General features: G+C 41.2%; 1 protein-coding gene across 1 annotated transcript; it reads left to right on the forward strand.

Moving 5' to 3' along the window:
* Window positions 1-16,003: 16,003 nt before the first annotated feature.
* LOC149846231 (non-specific lipid-transfer protein 1-like) lies at window positions 16,004-16,915 on the forward strand. Its single transcript, XM_089996264.1, has 2 exons — window positions 16,004-16,398; window positions 16,699-16,915. Exons 1-2 carry the CDS (start codon window positions 16,052-16,054, stop codon window positions 16,706-16,708), a joined length of 357 nt encoding a protein of 118 aa, XP_089852390.1. The 5' UTR covers window positions 16,004-16,051; the 3' UTR covers window positions 16,709-16,915.
* Window positions 16,916-17,136: the final 221 nt, after the last annotated feature.

Here is a 17,136-nt window from a genome sequence, read left to right on the forward strand (position 1 = left end):
CCCGGTTTGACACCATGTTAGTGGGTCACGTAAGTGACTGGATGATGGAGGTAGTGGGTGGGAGTTACGTGAATGTGGAGAGACCACATTCACGTAACTGCCCAATTCTTCATTATAAATATGGGATTAGGGGCTATGAAGTTGATGAGAGTTCATAGTCATATCCTGCCCAAACTCACTTCTGAATTCAAGCTTAAGCAGAACAGGGTCCTGCTCACCGTCGACATAAGGCCTGGGCTCATTGTGGGCGTCGACCGGCTGAGGAGAACGCCGAATCACCTACACGATCAATGGCGAATCCAGGTACGCTCCCTGTCTATTTGTTTTCACAGGGTGTTCGCCTAACATTGGGTTATGGGCCCACAATGCCACGTATTCCCGCTGCGCATGGCCGTGTAGGCTGAAACGGCGTTTTGGCATCGGTGGAGTCACCGTGGGGCGACAACCACCGATTAGCCGAAGACTGTCGCTGTGAGGCGACAGTCATCACCGGCAAATGTCACCACAAAAAGGCGGCATCTTTTTTCCCTGTTCTGGCAAACCTTAAAAAAAAAAATTATACCTGTGGCCGTTGGGCTGCAGGCCGGTTTTGCCGTCGCCGGTAGTATTGCCGGAGCCGTCACCAGAAAACCCCTGCACCGTTGGGTTGCAGGGTGGTCGGCTTATGCAGGAGATGTTGTCGTGGTTGAACACCGGATGGCCGGCGTCAGGGGCCTCAAAACCCCCATTTCATTGTGTGGGGCGTCTGCCGGAGATTCCAGCCGGTGCCAGCAATAGGACGTCGTCGTAGGGCGCCGTCAGTCGTCGGTGTGCTTTCGCCGGAAGATGTCGTCGGCCGATGGCGGAAAGGGTTTAAAACCCCTTTTTTCTCTGCCCTGCTCCTTGAGCCATAGGGCTGGGTTGATCGTCGTAGGGCGATTTGCCGGCACGGGCAGCCGTCGGTCGCCGGAGGCCTTGTTGACACCGTCGGGGCTGCCGCCGGACTGGCAGGCGCTGCTGTGCACTTCAGCCATCGGATGGCAGCCACCATCGTCGCCGTGGGGCGACGTCTTCTGTCGGGGTGGATGACGCCGGACCGGCGTCACCGTGGGGTGACGCAGGTCGCCGGCAGCTGCGCCGGTCGCCGTGACGGCGACGTGGGTCGCCGTGAAACCGAAAAAAAGGGTTTCTGTTTAGGTTTTAAAATTGGACCGGATCGGGTCCGGCGAGGAAACCCGATGACAGACCCGATCCAAACCCTTTTGGGTGGATCGGGGTCTGCTCTTTTCTTTTGGATCTGACCCGGACCCATAAAGGTACCGGGTCTGGGTATGATCCGGTTTTGGATCGGGTCCAATCCGGACCCATTTTGGATCGGGTCCGATCCTGACCCATTAAGAACCGGGTCGATCCCGGGTCCATAAGGGACCGGGTCGTACCCGGGGTCCGTTTTGGACCGGGTCATACCCGAGTCCATGTTGGACCGGGTCGAACCCGGTATCCGGTCTGAACCGGGTCGTACCCGGGTCCATGTTGGACTGGGTCGAACCCGGTATCCATTTTGGACCGGGTCGAACCCGATATCTGTTTTGGACCGGGTCCGACCCGGGCCTGTTTCGGACCGGGTCCGACCCGGGCCTGTTTCGGACCGGGTCTAACCCGGGTTTTGGTTTGGGCCGGGTCCGACCCGTATTAAGTATGGGTCGGGTCAAACCCGGATCCTATTTGAAACTGGGTTGGATCCATAAAAACAGGATCCAAACACTATTGAGACTGAATCGGATCAGGAACCTGATCCGACCCCTTCCGAAACCGGTTCGGAGCCATTTTTGACCGGTTCTTTCCAGTTTTTCACCGGTTCCGGGATGCTGAGACCCTGTTTTCATAAATATAAAGAAATACAGGGATTTTGGCATACGGTTATATGGTTTTATGAACTTTTGTTCATATTATGTATCGGTTTATAAGGTTCAGAACCGGTTCGGACCCTTAGATGACCGGTTCGGGGCGGTTTCAGACCGGTTCAGAGTGTTTTAAGACCGGTTCCTACATGAGGACCCTGGGTTTTACCCATATGAGCATGCTTTTGTTATTTTTCATGCTTTATAAAGTATTTATTTTGAATAATGCATGACTTATGCATGTTAATTCATGTATTTAGCGTTGGTTAAGTTATGCATGATGATTTTAAGCATGAATTATGACTAAATTTATGATAATTAGTTTATGCATTTTTGTTGTAGTATAAACTGATATTAAGTCATGAATATACATGCATTAAAATGTGTGCATGGGTGTGCTCCATAATCTGAATAAATTTTTCGGTAAAAGATTTTGATTAACCGATTCATCAATCACCAAAGTGATCTGAGTCGTGTTAATTGAGGATTCTTTGAACCGTATTAAGATTCGTAATTATGATTGTGTGTGAATTTATGAAACATCGATTCTACCTAAAGGTAGGTCGTTGTGTTCCAAATTTACACAGGGTGTGATAGTAGATATGAATTTCAGCACATGAAGCATGTTCGTACCCAAAGGTACAGTGCTGAATTGCCTCTGGATTCATGATCTACTAGTTTCACCAACTGAAGTCAATTCCTTGAGAATTGAAGAGACGGAGCAATTATGAGTATTATCATTTTCACCAAAGTGAAACGATAATGGCTCAACTATGCTTGTCTCAGAAAAAGGTAAAAATAAAGGGTCTCACTTTTACCTTTTCAACACAAGTCTCGTTTGAGCAATAATAGTAACATCTTTCCGTTTTTCGTTCCTTTGATTTATCAGGTTCCTTCCATATCGACGGTTCTAGTAGTATCCCTATCTTAGACGGATCGAATTTTTCTGATTGGAAAAAAATTGCGTTATTCACTTTGGGCTATATGGATTTAGATCTGGACCTTAGAATTGATGAACCTCCCACTCTTACAAAACCGAGTACAGCCGATCAGAAGGCTGCTTCTAAGAAGTGGGAGCGCTCGAACAGACTTAGCCTGTTGCTTTTGCAATCTCGGGTGGCTAAGAACATTCGAGGCGCTATTCCTCACTGTAGGACTGTGAAGGAATTTCTGGGAGCCATTGAGGCTCAATTCGTCACTTCTAATAAGGCAAGGGCCAGTACCCTCATGTCCAAATTAGTGTCTATGAAATATGCTGGTGACAGTCACATCCGACAGCACATTTTGGAAATGAGGAATATTGCGACTCAACTGAATGACATGAAGTTCGCCATCTCTGACTCATTTTTAGTCCATCTGATCTTAACCTCGTTACCTACTGAATATGGACCCTTTAAAATCTCCTACAACACACATAATGATGAGTGGTCTTTTAATGACCTCTTGAGTAAGTGTGTTGAGGAAGAGGAGAGGTTGAAGGGTGAGAAGGTGCCAAGTGCACATATGGCCTCTCATAAGGATAAACAGAGGTCGAGGCCAAAGAAAAGTTCCTTCAAAAAGAAGAATCAGAAGAGAGCCACTGGGGAGAGTTCAAACTCTCAGGCGAAAGCCAAATCCCAGTTTGGTGGCCCTTCTATAAAGTGTTTCTTCTGCAAAAAGAAAGGGCATAAGAAGGTGGATTGTTTGAAGTTCAAGAAGTGGCTCGAAAATAAAGGTAATAAGTCATTGGTTTCTCATGAGTGCAATTCAATTCATGTTCCATTGCATAGTTGGTGGATTGATTCTGGTGCCACGGTGCACATTGCCAACTCTTTGCAGGCATTTCTGAACAAAAGGGAACCAACGGAGCATGAAAGAAGCATCTTCTCAGGAAATAAGATGTGTTCGCATGTCAAGAGCGTTGGGACCTGCAGAATTGTGTTGGAGTCGGGATTCATGTTGGATTTGGTCGATACATTTTATGTTCCATCTTATAGTCGGAGCTTAATTTCAATTTCAAAACTTGATAAGTTTGATTTTGTGTTTAAATTTGAAAAATCTGAACTTATTATTATGAAAAATTCAATGAATATAGGTTCTGGATATATGTGTAATGGTTTGTATCGATTAAGAACCAAACTCCAAATTCAGGAATCTCACTTCATTGAGAACACAATGATTGGCAATAAACGTGGTCTAAAGGATGATCAATCCTATTTGCTTTGGCATCGGAGGTTAGGACATATCTCGAAAGAGAGAGTCCAAAGACTCGTGAAAGAGGGAATCCTTGGATCCCTTGATTTTACGAATATAGAGCCATGTATTGACTGCATAAAGGCTAAGCAGTCTAACACATACAACAAAGATGCCAAACGCAGCAATGGAAAGTTAGAAATAGTGCATACGGATGTCTGCGGCCCTTTTTCACCATGTTATACGGGTGAAAAGTATTTTGTCACCTTTATAGACGATTACTCACGGTATATGTATCTCTACTTATTATCTGAAAAATCAGAAGTCTTTCAGGTTTTTAAGGACTTCAAGAAAGAAGTAGAGAAACAAACCGGTGAAGTTATTAAGGTTGTCAGGTCAGATAGAGGTGGCGAATATTATGGTCGTTTCACTGAGATGGGACAAAAGGAAGGTCCATTAGCGCGGTTTCTAAAAGAGGAAGGCATTGTACCTCAGTATACCATGCCTGGTAGTGCTTATCAGAATGGTGTAGCTGAAAGGAGAAACCGTACGCTTAAAGAAATGGTTCGAGCGATGTTGAATCACTCAAATCTTTCTTTGACCTTGTGGGGTGAAGCTCTTAGGACTGCAGTACATATTTTGAATAAGGTTCCTACGAAGGTTGTTCAAAAGACTCCTTACGAGTTATGGACAGGTAGAAAACCTTCTTTGTCATATATGCACATATGGGGATGTCCAGCAGAAGCTAAATTGTATAACCCACATATAAAAGCTTTTGATCCTAGGACAACTAGTGGTTTCTTCATTGGTTATCCAGAAAGATCGAAAGGCTTTAGGTTTTATTGTTCAGCTCATACACCACAGATAGTGGAAACAGATAAAGCAAGATTTCTTGAAAATGGTTCTGTTGGGATAGATACATCTCAAAATATTAATTTTGAGGAAATGCAGGATTCAGGTTTCTCACCTGCTAAGGATAATGACCCGACTTTCTCTATCATTGTTCCTTCGAGTAATGTAAGAGAAAGTCCAGTCAATGAACATCAATCCCAACTAGATCCGGTTGTTGATGAGGATATACAACAACAACAGGATACAGAGGTTCATTTTGACCCACCTGTAGCACCTGTATGGAGGTCCACCAGAATTAGGAAATCTGCTATCCATCCGGACTATGTGGTATATTTACAAGAGTCAAATGATTTCATAGACATTGATGAAGATCCCTTCACATTTGCAGAAGCCATTGAAAGTAAAAGATCAACACATTGGATTAATGCCATGAAAGAAGAGCTTGTCTCTATGGCAAAGAACCAAGTGTGGGATCTTGTACCTCGACCTGATGGAGTTAGACCTGTTGGTTGTAAATGGGTTTATAAAACCAAAACAGACTCTAAAGGTCATGTGGAGAGGTACAAGGCTAGGCTTGTTGCAAAAGGTTTCACACAGATAGAGGGCATTGATTATAATGAGACTTTTTCTCCTGTCTCAACTAAAGATTCATTAAGAATAATCATGGCCCTCGTAGCTCATTTTGATTTAGAGCTGCATCAGATGGATGTGAAAACCGCCTTCCTGAATGGGGATCTGGATGAGGAGGTATACATGCAACAACCTCCTGGTTTCAGTATAGATGACTCAAATAACTTAGTTTGCAAATTGAATAAGTCAATTTATGGACTTAAACAGGCCTCCCGCCAGTGGTATAAGAAGTTCAATCAGGTTATAATGAACTTTGGATTCACTGAAAACATTGTTGATCAGTGTATTTACATTAAGACTAGTGGGAGTAAGTTCATAATTTTGGTTTTATATGTTGACGATATTCTTCTTGCAACTGATGATTTGAGTCTTTTACATGAAACAAAAGATTTTCTTTCCTCTCATTTCGATATGAAAGACATGGGTGAGGCCACTTATGTCCTTGGAATTGAGATCCGTCGTAACAGAACTAAAGGTGTCCTTGGCCTATCTCAGAAATCCTATATCCTTAAGGTTCTTAAAAGATATGGGATGGAGAATTGTTCTCCTAGTTCGGCACCTATAGTGAAAGGGGATAAATTGAGCTTGAAGAACTGTCCTCAGGATGATATTGTGAAGGCTCAGATGGATGTTGTCCCATATGCTTCAGCAGTTGGGAGTTTACAGTACGTGCAGACCTGCACTCGACCTGATATAGCATTTGTTGTGGGAATGCTTGGTAGATATCAGTCAAATTCAGGCATTGCGCACTGGAAGGCAGCAAAGAAGGTCATGCGTTATTTACAAGGAACGAAAGACTATATGTTGACCTACAGGAAAGCTGACCACCTAGAGGTCGTTGGATACTCTGATGCGGACTTAGGGGGATGTATTGATAGTAGAAAATCCACTACTGGATACATTTTCCTTCTAGCAGGTGGTGTTGTCTCATGGAGAAGCGGAAAGCAGTCTACCACTGCTGCTCATACCATGGAGGCGGAATTTATTGCTCTATACGAGACTTCGTCACAGGCCATTTGGATAAGGAACTTCATTATGGGTCTTGGTATAGTGAACTCTATTGAGAGACCACTAAAGATCTTTTGTGATAATGAAGCAGCCGTGTCTTTTTCAAATAACAAAAAGAGCTCAACATCGTGTCGACACATGGAGTTAAAATATTTTGTTGTTAAAGAAAGGACTGAGAATCATTTGGTATGTATTGATACAATTGGGACGAAGGAAATGACTGCGGATCCCCTTACTAAAGGGCTAGCACCGGGATTGTATTCCCAACATGTAAAGGGGATGGGTCTTTTTTATTCCTTCTGATGTATGACAATACATTATGTAATCACATTTGTGTTTATGTTTTGATTCTCTAAGGTTTTGAGTTATTGTTGATTTTGCATAAATGATCTCTCATATGGGTTAGAGAGAATAGCAGAATAATAATATTAAAGGACCAATAGAATAAGTGAGAGACCAACCTATTCATAAAAGGTAATTTCTTTACATGCCTAAGCACTGAAGGTGAATTGTAGTGTAGTACAAGGAAATATGACATTTCATAAAGGGGTGTTCATATCCTTGACTCATACGATTCATCCTTGTGATAAAGGGTGGCATGTGAACCCACATGAAGAATTAAATCGAGATAACGGTATACACCTCGATTTAGTACACTTTTGGTGTCAATGGGTCAAGTGGGAGAATGTTGGACATTATGGGTTACGGGTCCAACCCGCAATCTGACCCGGTTTGACACCATGTTAGTGGGTCACGTAAGTGACTGGATGATGGAGGTAGTGGGTGGGAGTTACGTGAATGTGGAGAGACCACATTCACGTAACTGCCCAATTCTCCATTATAAATATGGGATTAGGGGCTATGAAGTTGATGAGAGTTCATAGCCATATCCTGCCCAAACTCACTTCTGCATTCAAGCTTAAGCAGAACAGGGTCCTGCTCACCGTCGACATAAGGCCTGGGCTCATTGTGGGCGTCGACCGGCTGAGGAGAACGCTGAATCACCTACACGATCAATGGCGAATCCAGGTACGCTCCCTGTCTATTTGTTTTCACAGGGTGTTCGCCTAACTGATCTCCCATGTTGCCTTCTTCTTCTATTATTGTCTCTCTCCTTTTCTCTTTTTCTCAATCTCTCTCTCTCTTCTTTATCAACCTTCTCACAACAAATCTGAAGAAGTGAGGGGCTCGTGGGCCTCTTATATAGAAGCTCACCTATAACTCTCCCATTAATGGAGGTCCCTCCATCTCCCCACTACTGAGATAGTGGGCGAGAGGGAGAGGCTTCTCCCTTAAGGCATTAAAGGGTGAGTTTTTTTTTTCCTCTTTCTCCACTAAGTGGGGAAGAGGTTGGGACTCCTCTCGTTCCCTCTCTTAAGTTGGGTGGGTGCTTTTGGAGCATCTCATAAGCTATATAGTGGTACACTGATGAAGTGCTATATATATATATATATATTCTAAAAATGAAATTGTGTTCTTGCCACATGAGCAATTTCACTATCGACTAGGGCCTATGGCCTTATAGGCTTAAAATGATCAACTTGCCTGCACGCACAAATTTAGAATGGTTTCATGGTTCATATGTCTCTTTACGGGGCAAGAAGTGACACGTTGATCATGGCCCTATCTTGGTGTCTACAGTGCAAAACTCAACGGGTACTCTCCTCAGTCCACTGAATATAGCTTTTCATTAGCTTAGAAGCTTCATGGCAAGGGTTGCAGATGCATGCCAGATTCCAGATATTGAACTCCCGATGACCTTCAACTTCAACACCTTAAGTCGCCCCTAGTCTGGTGTGAAAAACCATTGTGGGCAAGTAATAAGTAGATCACAATAAATAGATAAATAAGCAAGTACACTGGCATATTAGGTGTATGTAGACATTTGGGTGAGAAATAATGATACAGGAGGCGTGCTTCTCAGTTACCGTAAATGGGAAACAAGCTTCTCACGTTTCGTCCACTTTGAGGGAAGTATAGTGCTCCCTGCTTTAAAGGCATGCTTACTGAGAACCCCCTTAAATAAGTGCACTTACTTCTAAGGTAGTGTTTAAGGCATGCTTACTGAGAACCCCCTTAAAGAAGTGCACTTTAGATGCAACCACTTATCCAGATAAAGGGAAAGCCCAAACACCTAAGGAGGTCTTTTGGCATCTATGTTTTAGTCTTTTAGATTATAAACAAATGAGACATGACATGAGCAGCTTTCCCAAGAAGCAAGAGCATCACCACTGAGATGATATCCCATGTGGTAAGCGGGGTCCTGTGCCAAGCTGAAGGCCCAGGTTCGAATCCCTCTGTCACATGGGTGTTAAGAGAGATCTGAACCCCAGCTTGCCTTTCAAAAAAAAATAAGCAAGAGCATCAATGAGGCATGTTTGATAGGTCACCAGCATTTCATGGCCCATGAATGAATCAAGGCAGTCAAGGAAGGACAGTGCAATGAAGGCTCATGGGCAGTTGAACAGTTCTGCCAACAGTGTTCCTAATTATAAGCCATTTGAAACAGGAACCATAATGATTAGTTACACCAACCTGACAACCAACTCTCCCAAAGGGAATCCCAAATCCTGTAATCAGACCGAGTACCTTTCAAGCTATTCGACCACCGAAAATTCTTAGGCCCAGAGTGTGCAGGTGCCTTTAACTGGTGAGCTTCTTAAGGGCTTGGATGTCAGTGACCCCGAGTCCGTGCCCACGAGGGCTTTGATCATCTAATAAAGAGGACTTGTGAACTTCATTAAGTTGACACGATGTCACAAGTTCGAAACCCACAGGTGGCATCCATTGCCGTAAGGTTGAAACTTGGTGTAATCTCCAGTGGGCAGGAAGAACCTCAAGGGTTTTAACCAATGTGCGTCGATGGAGTGTTTCCCTTGGATTATCCAAAAAAATATCACCTTGCATCTTTGAACCCATATTTTTTTTTTTTACTAACATAACCTCTTCTACCCTTTGGATTTATGGGTCTCAATAAGTCTAATCTTGTTTGAACTTAGGTTGGCCCAAACCCGGATCTGACTTTGAGGTGCTCGTACTTGGTCTAGTCAGACCCACCATAAGAAGAACTATATTTACGTCCTATAAAGATTACAGGACCAGACTCAATCTATATCAAGTAAAATAATATTTTTTTTTACTTTTATGTTGAAAATTTGTAAATCTTAATTGGAACTTGAGTCGAACCTTGTTGTGGTATGAAATTTCACAAACCATACCGGGCTCCATGTGCTAGTTAAACCCTTTGAGTTCGATCCAGATTCCAGACAAATCTCCTGCTTTTTCACCAAATCCTGACCCTATAGGATTCCGTACGGGACAATCCTCATCAAATCTGACCCACTGACAACACTATTCAGAATCAAACAAAAGGTAGCATAGTAATATTTTCCTAGGAAACCGAGGAAAAATCGCACGGTTTTACCAGGTACCAACCCACGTGCTGAGGCAGCTTCCTCCATTACTGCACTTAAAAATGGCAGATCGACAAGGATAGTGAACTTAGCCCCTGGTTAGCACCCTTACCCTCCATACCATCCAAAGGATTTATGACTCATTGAAAGAGAGGCCATATCATTAATGCAACGTATGGCCCTATTGGCAATCCCCATCAATGTTGTCAGAGTCGGTGAGTTGAACCATTTCTAGAAAATATCAGAACAATCGGTCTGTGGATCAAATCTACTCGTTTTGAATAGGTTTATTTAAAAAATGGTTGTAAAATTTAAAAAATATCTGAAAAAACACATAAATTAAGCAAATAATGACTAAGGGTTCAATCAAAATTCTTAAATATACATTTAATACTTAAAAAAAATAGAGATGAGATCAGGTCGGAGGCCGCCAGAGCACCTCTGGATGTCGTTGATCTCAAGATGAATGGCATCCAAACCCTTACGAATGGGATGCTCGTCACTTGGATGGGCCCAATCTTTTTTTGATGTCGTTTGTAGTTCGAATGGACGGCATCGGAATGGTTTAAAATAAACATTTCACAATGAGCTTGTTCATTATTTTGATGAGTGTTTTATGATGAACGACATCTAAGGGGCCTGTGAGGGAGTGGTGCCTCTGACGTGATCCTCTCTCTAAAAAAAGTATAATATCAAACATCATAATCATCACAAAATACTAAAATGTAAAAAAATAAAAATTGTTATGGCCAGTTTTTAATCAAATCCATGAGGTGTCACTTTGATTCAAATTGTCAGATTAAGGTGATTAGATTTGATTTCAACAGTATTTCTCTCGTCCACAAGGGCTCCGAGCATCATATCACAAGTTCAAAATCCACAGGCAAGTGAACCCAAGCCTTGGCTCAGGTAAGGCTTAGCTCAAGCTGAGCTTGTGGCAATTATTGAGAAAAAGAAAAAAAACAGGTTGTAATGCTTTGAGAGGGCATGATTCGAACCCACCACCTCCTGAGTAGAGAGTAAACCTCTTACACTATCTTTTTTTTTATTTATGCAAAATAAACCCCTTATATAAATATATATGGGGGCTCATCGAGTTTAATGAGATTAATCAAGCTCGCCTCATTTACTCTGTTGGGTGAACCAGGACCAGACTTAGATGACCTGAGCTCAAGCCTACCTGGTCCGTTGCACACCTCTAATAGTTTATTCCTAAAAGAAAGAAAAAGGATAGCAAACCTTCTTTCACTTTTTTGCAAGATTTTATGCCTTTTTAAATTTAAAAAAAACATCAAATACCCCCTAACGTTTGGGCTTAATTCATCTGCACACCAAACTTTTTATAGTTTGCAAATGCCCACAAAAGTTTTTACTTTGGTTAATCAAATGACTTCAATCATAAATTAATGTTGGGTTGTTATAACTCATGTTTCGAAGTTACTATTTTTACCCTTTTTTTTATTTTTCACTCTCCATAATTGAAGACTCTCTCTCTCTCTCTCTCTCTCTCTCTCTCTCTCTCTCTCTCCTGCCATTGACATGCACCCACCCACTCTTTCCCAATTCCCTACACCATCACGGTAATCTATCTCTCTGCGTGCACCCACCGACTCTATATCTCTCTCTCTGCAAAGCCAAATTTTCTTGTGATTGTAGAATCGCAAAGGACCTTGAGTGAACATGAACTAGCAAAGGCAAAAGCATGCTAAAAATTAGAGAGGAAAAAAAAAACAGTTCATTGCAAAACTACCTGAAACTAAATCTTGAAATATTTCTGTAACAATTGGTTTGAAAATTGTGGGGAAGGTATGAAGAAATAATCTGTGGTTAGGTTCCAATTTTTCTCTCAAAACATTAACTTCATTAATCTTTTTTAAGGGGTGTTATGTATTTATGTACATCTTTTCCTTGTTCACTTAAAAGCACACTGTTGTTAAAGAGGCAAACCAATTGGAGGATGTTGTGGTCAAATGTCTACTATCCACCACTTAATGAGGAGTGTAAGCTTGCTAAGTCATACATTCAGATGCTAAGCCTCTTCTTAGCCTTTGGGATTAATCGATCACTGATGGATCGTGTGCCTTGAAAATTGAACCTTTTTTCCGTAAAATGTTGCAATCTAGAGAAGGTAGTTAGTGTCATCCATTAGTGCATTATGTGAAGATCTTAACATAGTTAAGACCATAAAGACTTAAGTTCTTAAGGCCAAGTGGAAAGGTGGTATGTGATGATCATTCATCTAAAAACCAATATTACACCGATGATGCTACAGTAAGAGTAAAAACTGACTTTTGTCCTCTCGTTTAATGTGGACAGAATTGTGGTCGAACAGTTGGTGCAATGGTAAAGATTATGCTTGTTTTATCATTCTTTCTGCTTTTATAAATTGTAACTTAGATGGGTTTAAATTGCATTCATTATCGGTTTCTCAAGGAAGAAGCACAAATAAATAAATTGTCAAGATCTGTTAAAGCCCAATTGTCGTAGTATGTCTGCAACTCAGAGAGAGTAACTTGTTTTTTTGATGCGTCGAACCCATGATGGCGAGAATCGGCAAATAGTCGGTGGGTACACGTCAATGTTAAGGAAAAAGAGAAGAGAGAGACATTGGAATAACCCAACATTATAGTGAGTGAAAAATAATTTTTCATAGTGACCAACTTTTTGCTCCTAATGGCGAAAACTGGTCTCACATTTCTTAATTTTTTTATATGGGTCTCTATTTTCTTCGAAACTACCAAACAAATGTGTGCATTTATTATTGCCTATTAATTTAAGTTAAATTTTAAGTCAAATAACAATAATAGGTGGTTAGCATGCATTAAAAAGGCCTAAATGGAGTCATCTTAGGGAATGCCATCCACCTCCATTGTTGGGCTTAAGTAACCCATCCAGACCTTAATTATTATAATGAGTAAAACGTAATAAGACGGTTTCAATTTCATTTATTTTTTACAGGTGAAAGTTGTGAAGCCATTTAAGACTGTGCTGCTGATTGGTCATTTGGGGTCAGTGACGTGCACCAACCAAACAGGCCTACCTACTGCTAAAAAATTTGGTAAAATAAGGTACACAACCTCAAATTCATACATAAGACAAAACCTGCTCCAAGGGCACGTTTGGAAGAGAAAAAAAACTCTCATAATAAAAGAAAGTTTTGCTTAAGAGAGTTTTTGATATGAGAAGTATTTCAAAAGAAAAAGTTTTTTCCTTGTTTGTGTATTATGAGAAAACCAAAGTGAAAAATGTAAAAAAATGAGAGAGAGGAAGAGGGTGGTGGTGATGGCGGTGGTTAGTAGTGAGATGGATGGTGGTGATGACTGTGAGATGGTGGGTGGTGGTGGTGGTGGTGATGGTAATGGTGAGATGGGTGGTGGAGAGAGTATTAAAAATAAATTTTCTCTTGGTAGGAAACATTCCTCCACCCTTCTCATAGAGTTATGTTTCCTAACAAAAAGTGCACTTTAAAAAAAAACTCTCAGCAAAAAAGTCTCTCTCGTTTGGAATGGTCGGAAAATCCGTACTAATTCTTTGTATTTTGTATCACTTTTCTACATCTTTTTCGCTTCCAAACGTGCTCCAAAAGTATGTGTTGCCATACTGAAAAAGTGAGAAGCCACATGTGTGTGGTGTACCTAGGGTGTCAACGGGCCTGGTTTACCCAGACCCAACCCAAACCAAACCTATAGACGTTTGGGTATGGTGATAAATAAGAAGATTCAATTAAGACTCGGGTCCAGACCCGAATGTCCATTAATTAATACATGGACTCAGCTATAGTTTGTAAAATTTTATACCGGACCCGACCCGACCCGACCCGAGTTCAGATTAAGACCCACAATTTTTCAATGTAAAAATGATAAAAATATATAGTTTTACCGGGTTTGGTTCATATAGTTTGTATTGCGTTCGGGTATGGTTTTTCTTATAGTGGACCCAATTAGACCTGGGTCCAGACCATATATCATACCTGAAAATCTAGTCCAAGCCTGGTTCCACCTGGGTTCGAACCAAACCCGACCCGTTGAGACCCCTAGGTGTATGTACCTTTGGGCTAGCTCAGTGCAAGGTTGGTCCCTCCCAAATGAAACACCAGGGAGAGAGAGAGAGGGAGAGAGAAGGCCAAGTCCTATTAGATGACATTTGAATTGCTGGTTTTTACGCAAGCGGTTGGTGTTTGACAGTAATTTGCAAGTTTAAATCATCAAACAGCAAATTATCTCTTAGATAACCCAGGCTTGAATTGTTCAAGCTATTCTTGTGACGAGATGAGCTAAGTTCGAACTCATGATGAGCCTGGGTAAACAAGCGAGCATCGAGCTCGCATGTATATAAAAAGAATACATTGTTTCGAAGCTAAAGTAAGCCGAGAAAAAATACATTATTTTAGAGCTGGAAGCAATAAGTTTGTCAACAAACCTATTGCTTGCAAACCAAATGCTTTTTTTATTGATAGGCTTTGCAAACCAAATACTTCAATCATTTGTTCTATATTATATTATTTTATGTGAAATATTTGTAAGATATATTTGTCACTTTTTAGTGAGCATGTACGAGCCCAGCCGGACCAAACACCTATTTGTTCATGTTTGGTTTGCCAAGTCAATTTTATGCGTTCAATTGAGTTCTTTACGAGCAGAGCCACGAATGGCACAGCTTGTTTTTCCCAGTTGAGACTTCATGTTGTGTTGGATCACACGACAATCACTTTCTCATTTGAATGAGAGTGATTCTCACATGGCCCCAAGTCTCATGCTCAACCAAACAAAAAAAGGTGGATTGTGTGAGAAACCTAATCAAAGATGATTAGGTTTCTCTCCAACCGTGAGGGTTGGGGTTAAAATGTGAACCCCAATGTCTCTCTCTCTCTCTCTCTCTCTCTCTCTCTCTCTCTCTCTCTCTCTCTCTCTCTCTCTCTCTCTCTCTCTGTGTGTGTGTGTCTGTGTCTGTTTTTTTGAGATTGCATTCCTCACGCTAAACAAACATAAGAATTGGAATCACATGATTTTGAATCTCATGAGATTCCAAATCTCATGTGATTTATTTTGACTTATGAAAAACACAACCAAACATAAGTGGGATTTCATATAAGTTTCATTACTCAAACAGGATCACTAAAGATAATTTATGGTTTAGGCAAATCTGAAAATTTATTTTTCTAGCTAATTTGGTATTGAATCCTCTGGATCGTGTTAATGAGCCTTTAATGTGAAGCTTTTAAAAATGATTTGATAGAAAACTGCCAAGTCATTCTTGAATATTCACCTTAAAGTTCATTGATTCAAGTCATAATAAGGAGCTCAGTAGGTTCACATATCAATTCCACTTTCACTATAACGGAAATCCTGTCTTGATTTTTTAAGAAAGAGCTAGCCATATCTTGCTAAGTTATCACGGGATGCGACTTGATCTTGATAACAATGCTGCAAATCTCGTTTTTGTTAAAACCTTATAGATATTTCGAAATTTCTGGTTCTTAGCAGAATAATCTCACGAAAGTATCGATGTATATAAAAACATAGAGATATAAGTAATTGGAATTTGTAAAAACATTATTTTTTTATGTTAATATCAAGATAAAATCATGTTTTATTTTCAAAATATCTAGATAAAATCAACTTTGCACCCATTAGCTCAACTACAACCGCTAATATGAGTAATAACAACTGAGCCTTTCAAAAGTTGATCTACCCACATCACACCCATGGTAAGGCTCCTAAAGACCAGACCCACTCCCACTAGTCCAACCCAAACAAAGTCCCAATTTTTTAATCCTAGTGTGAAAATATGTGCTGCTCTTCTTTCATTTAAACCGTGCATCCAATCCAGGATTCTCTACAATGACAGAATGATAGAAACTTGAAACAAGGAAGCCAAACAGGAGACCTGACAAGGGCCAACCAGCAGTATCTTGGGAAAGGCAAAGCAGTAAATGGTATTGGTTGAGGGAAAGTTAGAGGTTGGCACTAACATTAACTGCATCCGCCCCTTCACTCTCTATTTAAAGACCCCATCTCACTCCCTCCATACCCAAGTAAGAAGTAGCCTTTTATAGAGGGTTGAAAAGTGTGTGTGAAAAACGGTATCAGAATCACCATGGCTAGCCTTTCTGTAAGTTCCCTTCTGTGCATCATCTTTGCTTTCATGCTGCTCTTTGCACCCCCAAGTGAGGCCATCCAATGCCCTGATGTTATAAGATACCTGATGCCGTGCGTGGGCTACCTGAGGGGCAACGGCGGGCCGGTGCCGAGTGCATGCTGTAGCGGCGTCAGGGGGCTCAATGGAGCTGCTAGTGCAACCCCTGATAGGAGGACTGCTTGTGACTGCATCAAGAAATATGCTATGGGAATGTCTGGGCTCAATCCTCACCTAATTAGCTCGCTGCCTGGGTCCTGTGGGGTGAACCTTCCTTTTGTTCCTACTCCAAGCACTGATTGCACCAGGTCTGTGGTCATACCAATACCATTAGCGTTGTGGTGCATAATGGTGCCTCGCCAACTTTGAAATTTCTCATTGCATGATATATATATATATATATATATATATATATATATATATATATATAGAGAGAGAGAGAGAGAGAGAGAGATTACATAGCAAAACAGTTAAATATCATGTTAGTTATGCCAAGGATAATAGCTGATCATACTTTGTGAACTTGGTTTTCATTTTTCATTGTGAAACATGAGTTTTATCATATTGTTTTGATTACTGATCTTTGTTTTTTTTTTATATGTTGGCAGGGTGTCTTAAGGTGGTATGAAGATCATCATAGCACTTTAGTGTATGATGGCGATGATATGATATGATATCTAGGAGTAATAAGAGGGAGACTGGTCGCACGTGCGGCTCACGTAGAGTTGCCATTTTGTTGTGGCCATTCTTTTGTAGTGTTTGGTCTTATGAGGGTAGTGTGTTGCTTCTCCTTTAATCTACATAGTAATAAAATAGTTGCTTCTATATACTTCATTGCCTTTCTTTGGTTCAAAGTTCTCTCTCTCTCTCTCAAACGCCGATTGGCTAGATGTTGACCCTTAAAGACAGATCACGATTAAAGATTAAACTGCATTTTGAAAATGGTTCCTGATACATTGTGCCGTGCATGCCCACCATGCAGCGATGCTGCAGATAATGTGTCCCGTTTGGATCCTTAGGCTCATTTTCCATCGTTTTTATATTAG

The sequence above is a fragment of the Nuphar pumila genome, chromosome 2, assembly GCF_984573655.1.
Source record: "Nuphar pumila chromosome 2, dmNupPumi1.hap1.1, whole genome shotgun sequence".
Classification (NCBI taxonomy): domain Eukaryota; kingdom Viridiplantae; phylum Streptophyta; class Magnoliopsida; order Nymphaeales; family Nymphaeaceae; genus Nuphar; species Nuphar pumila.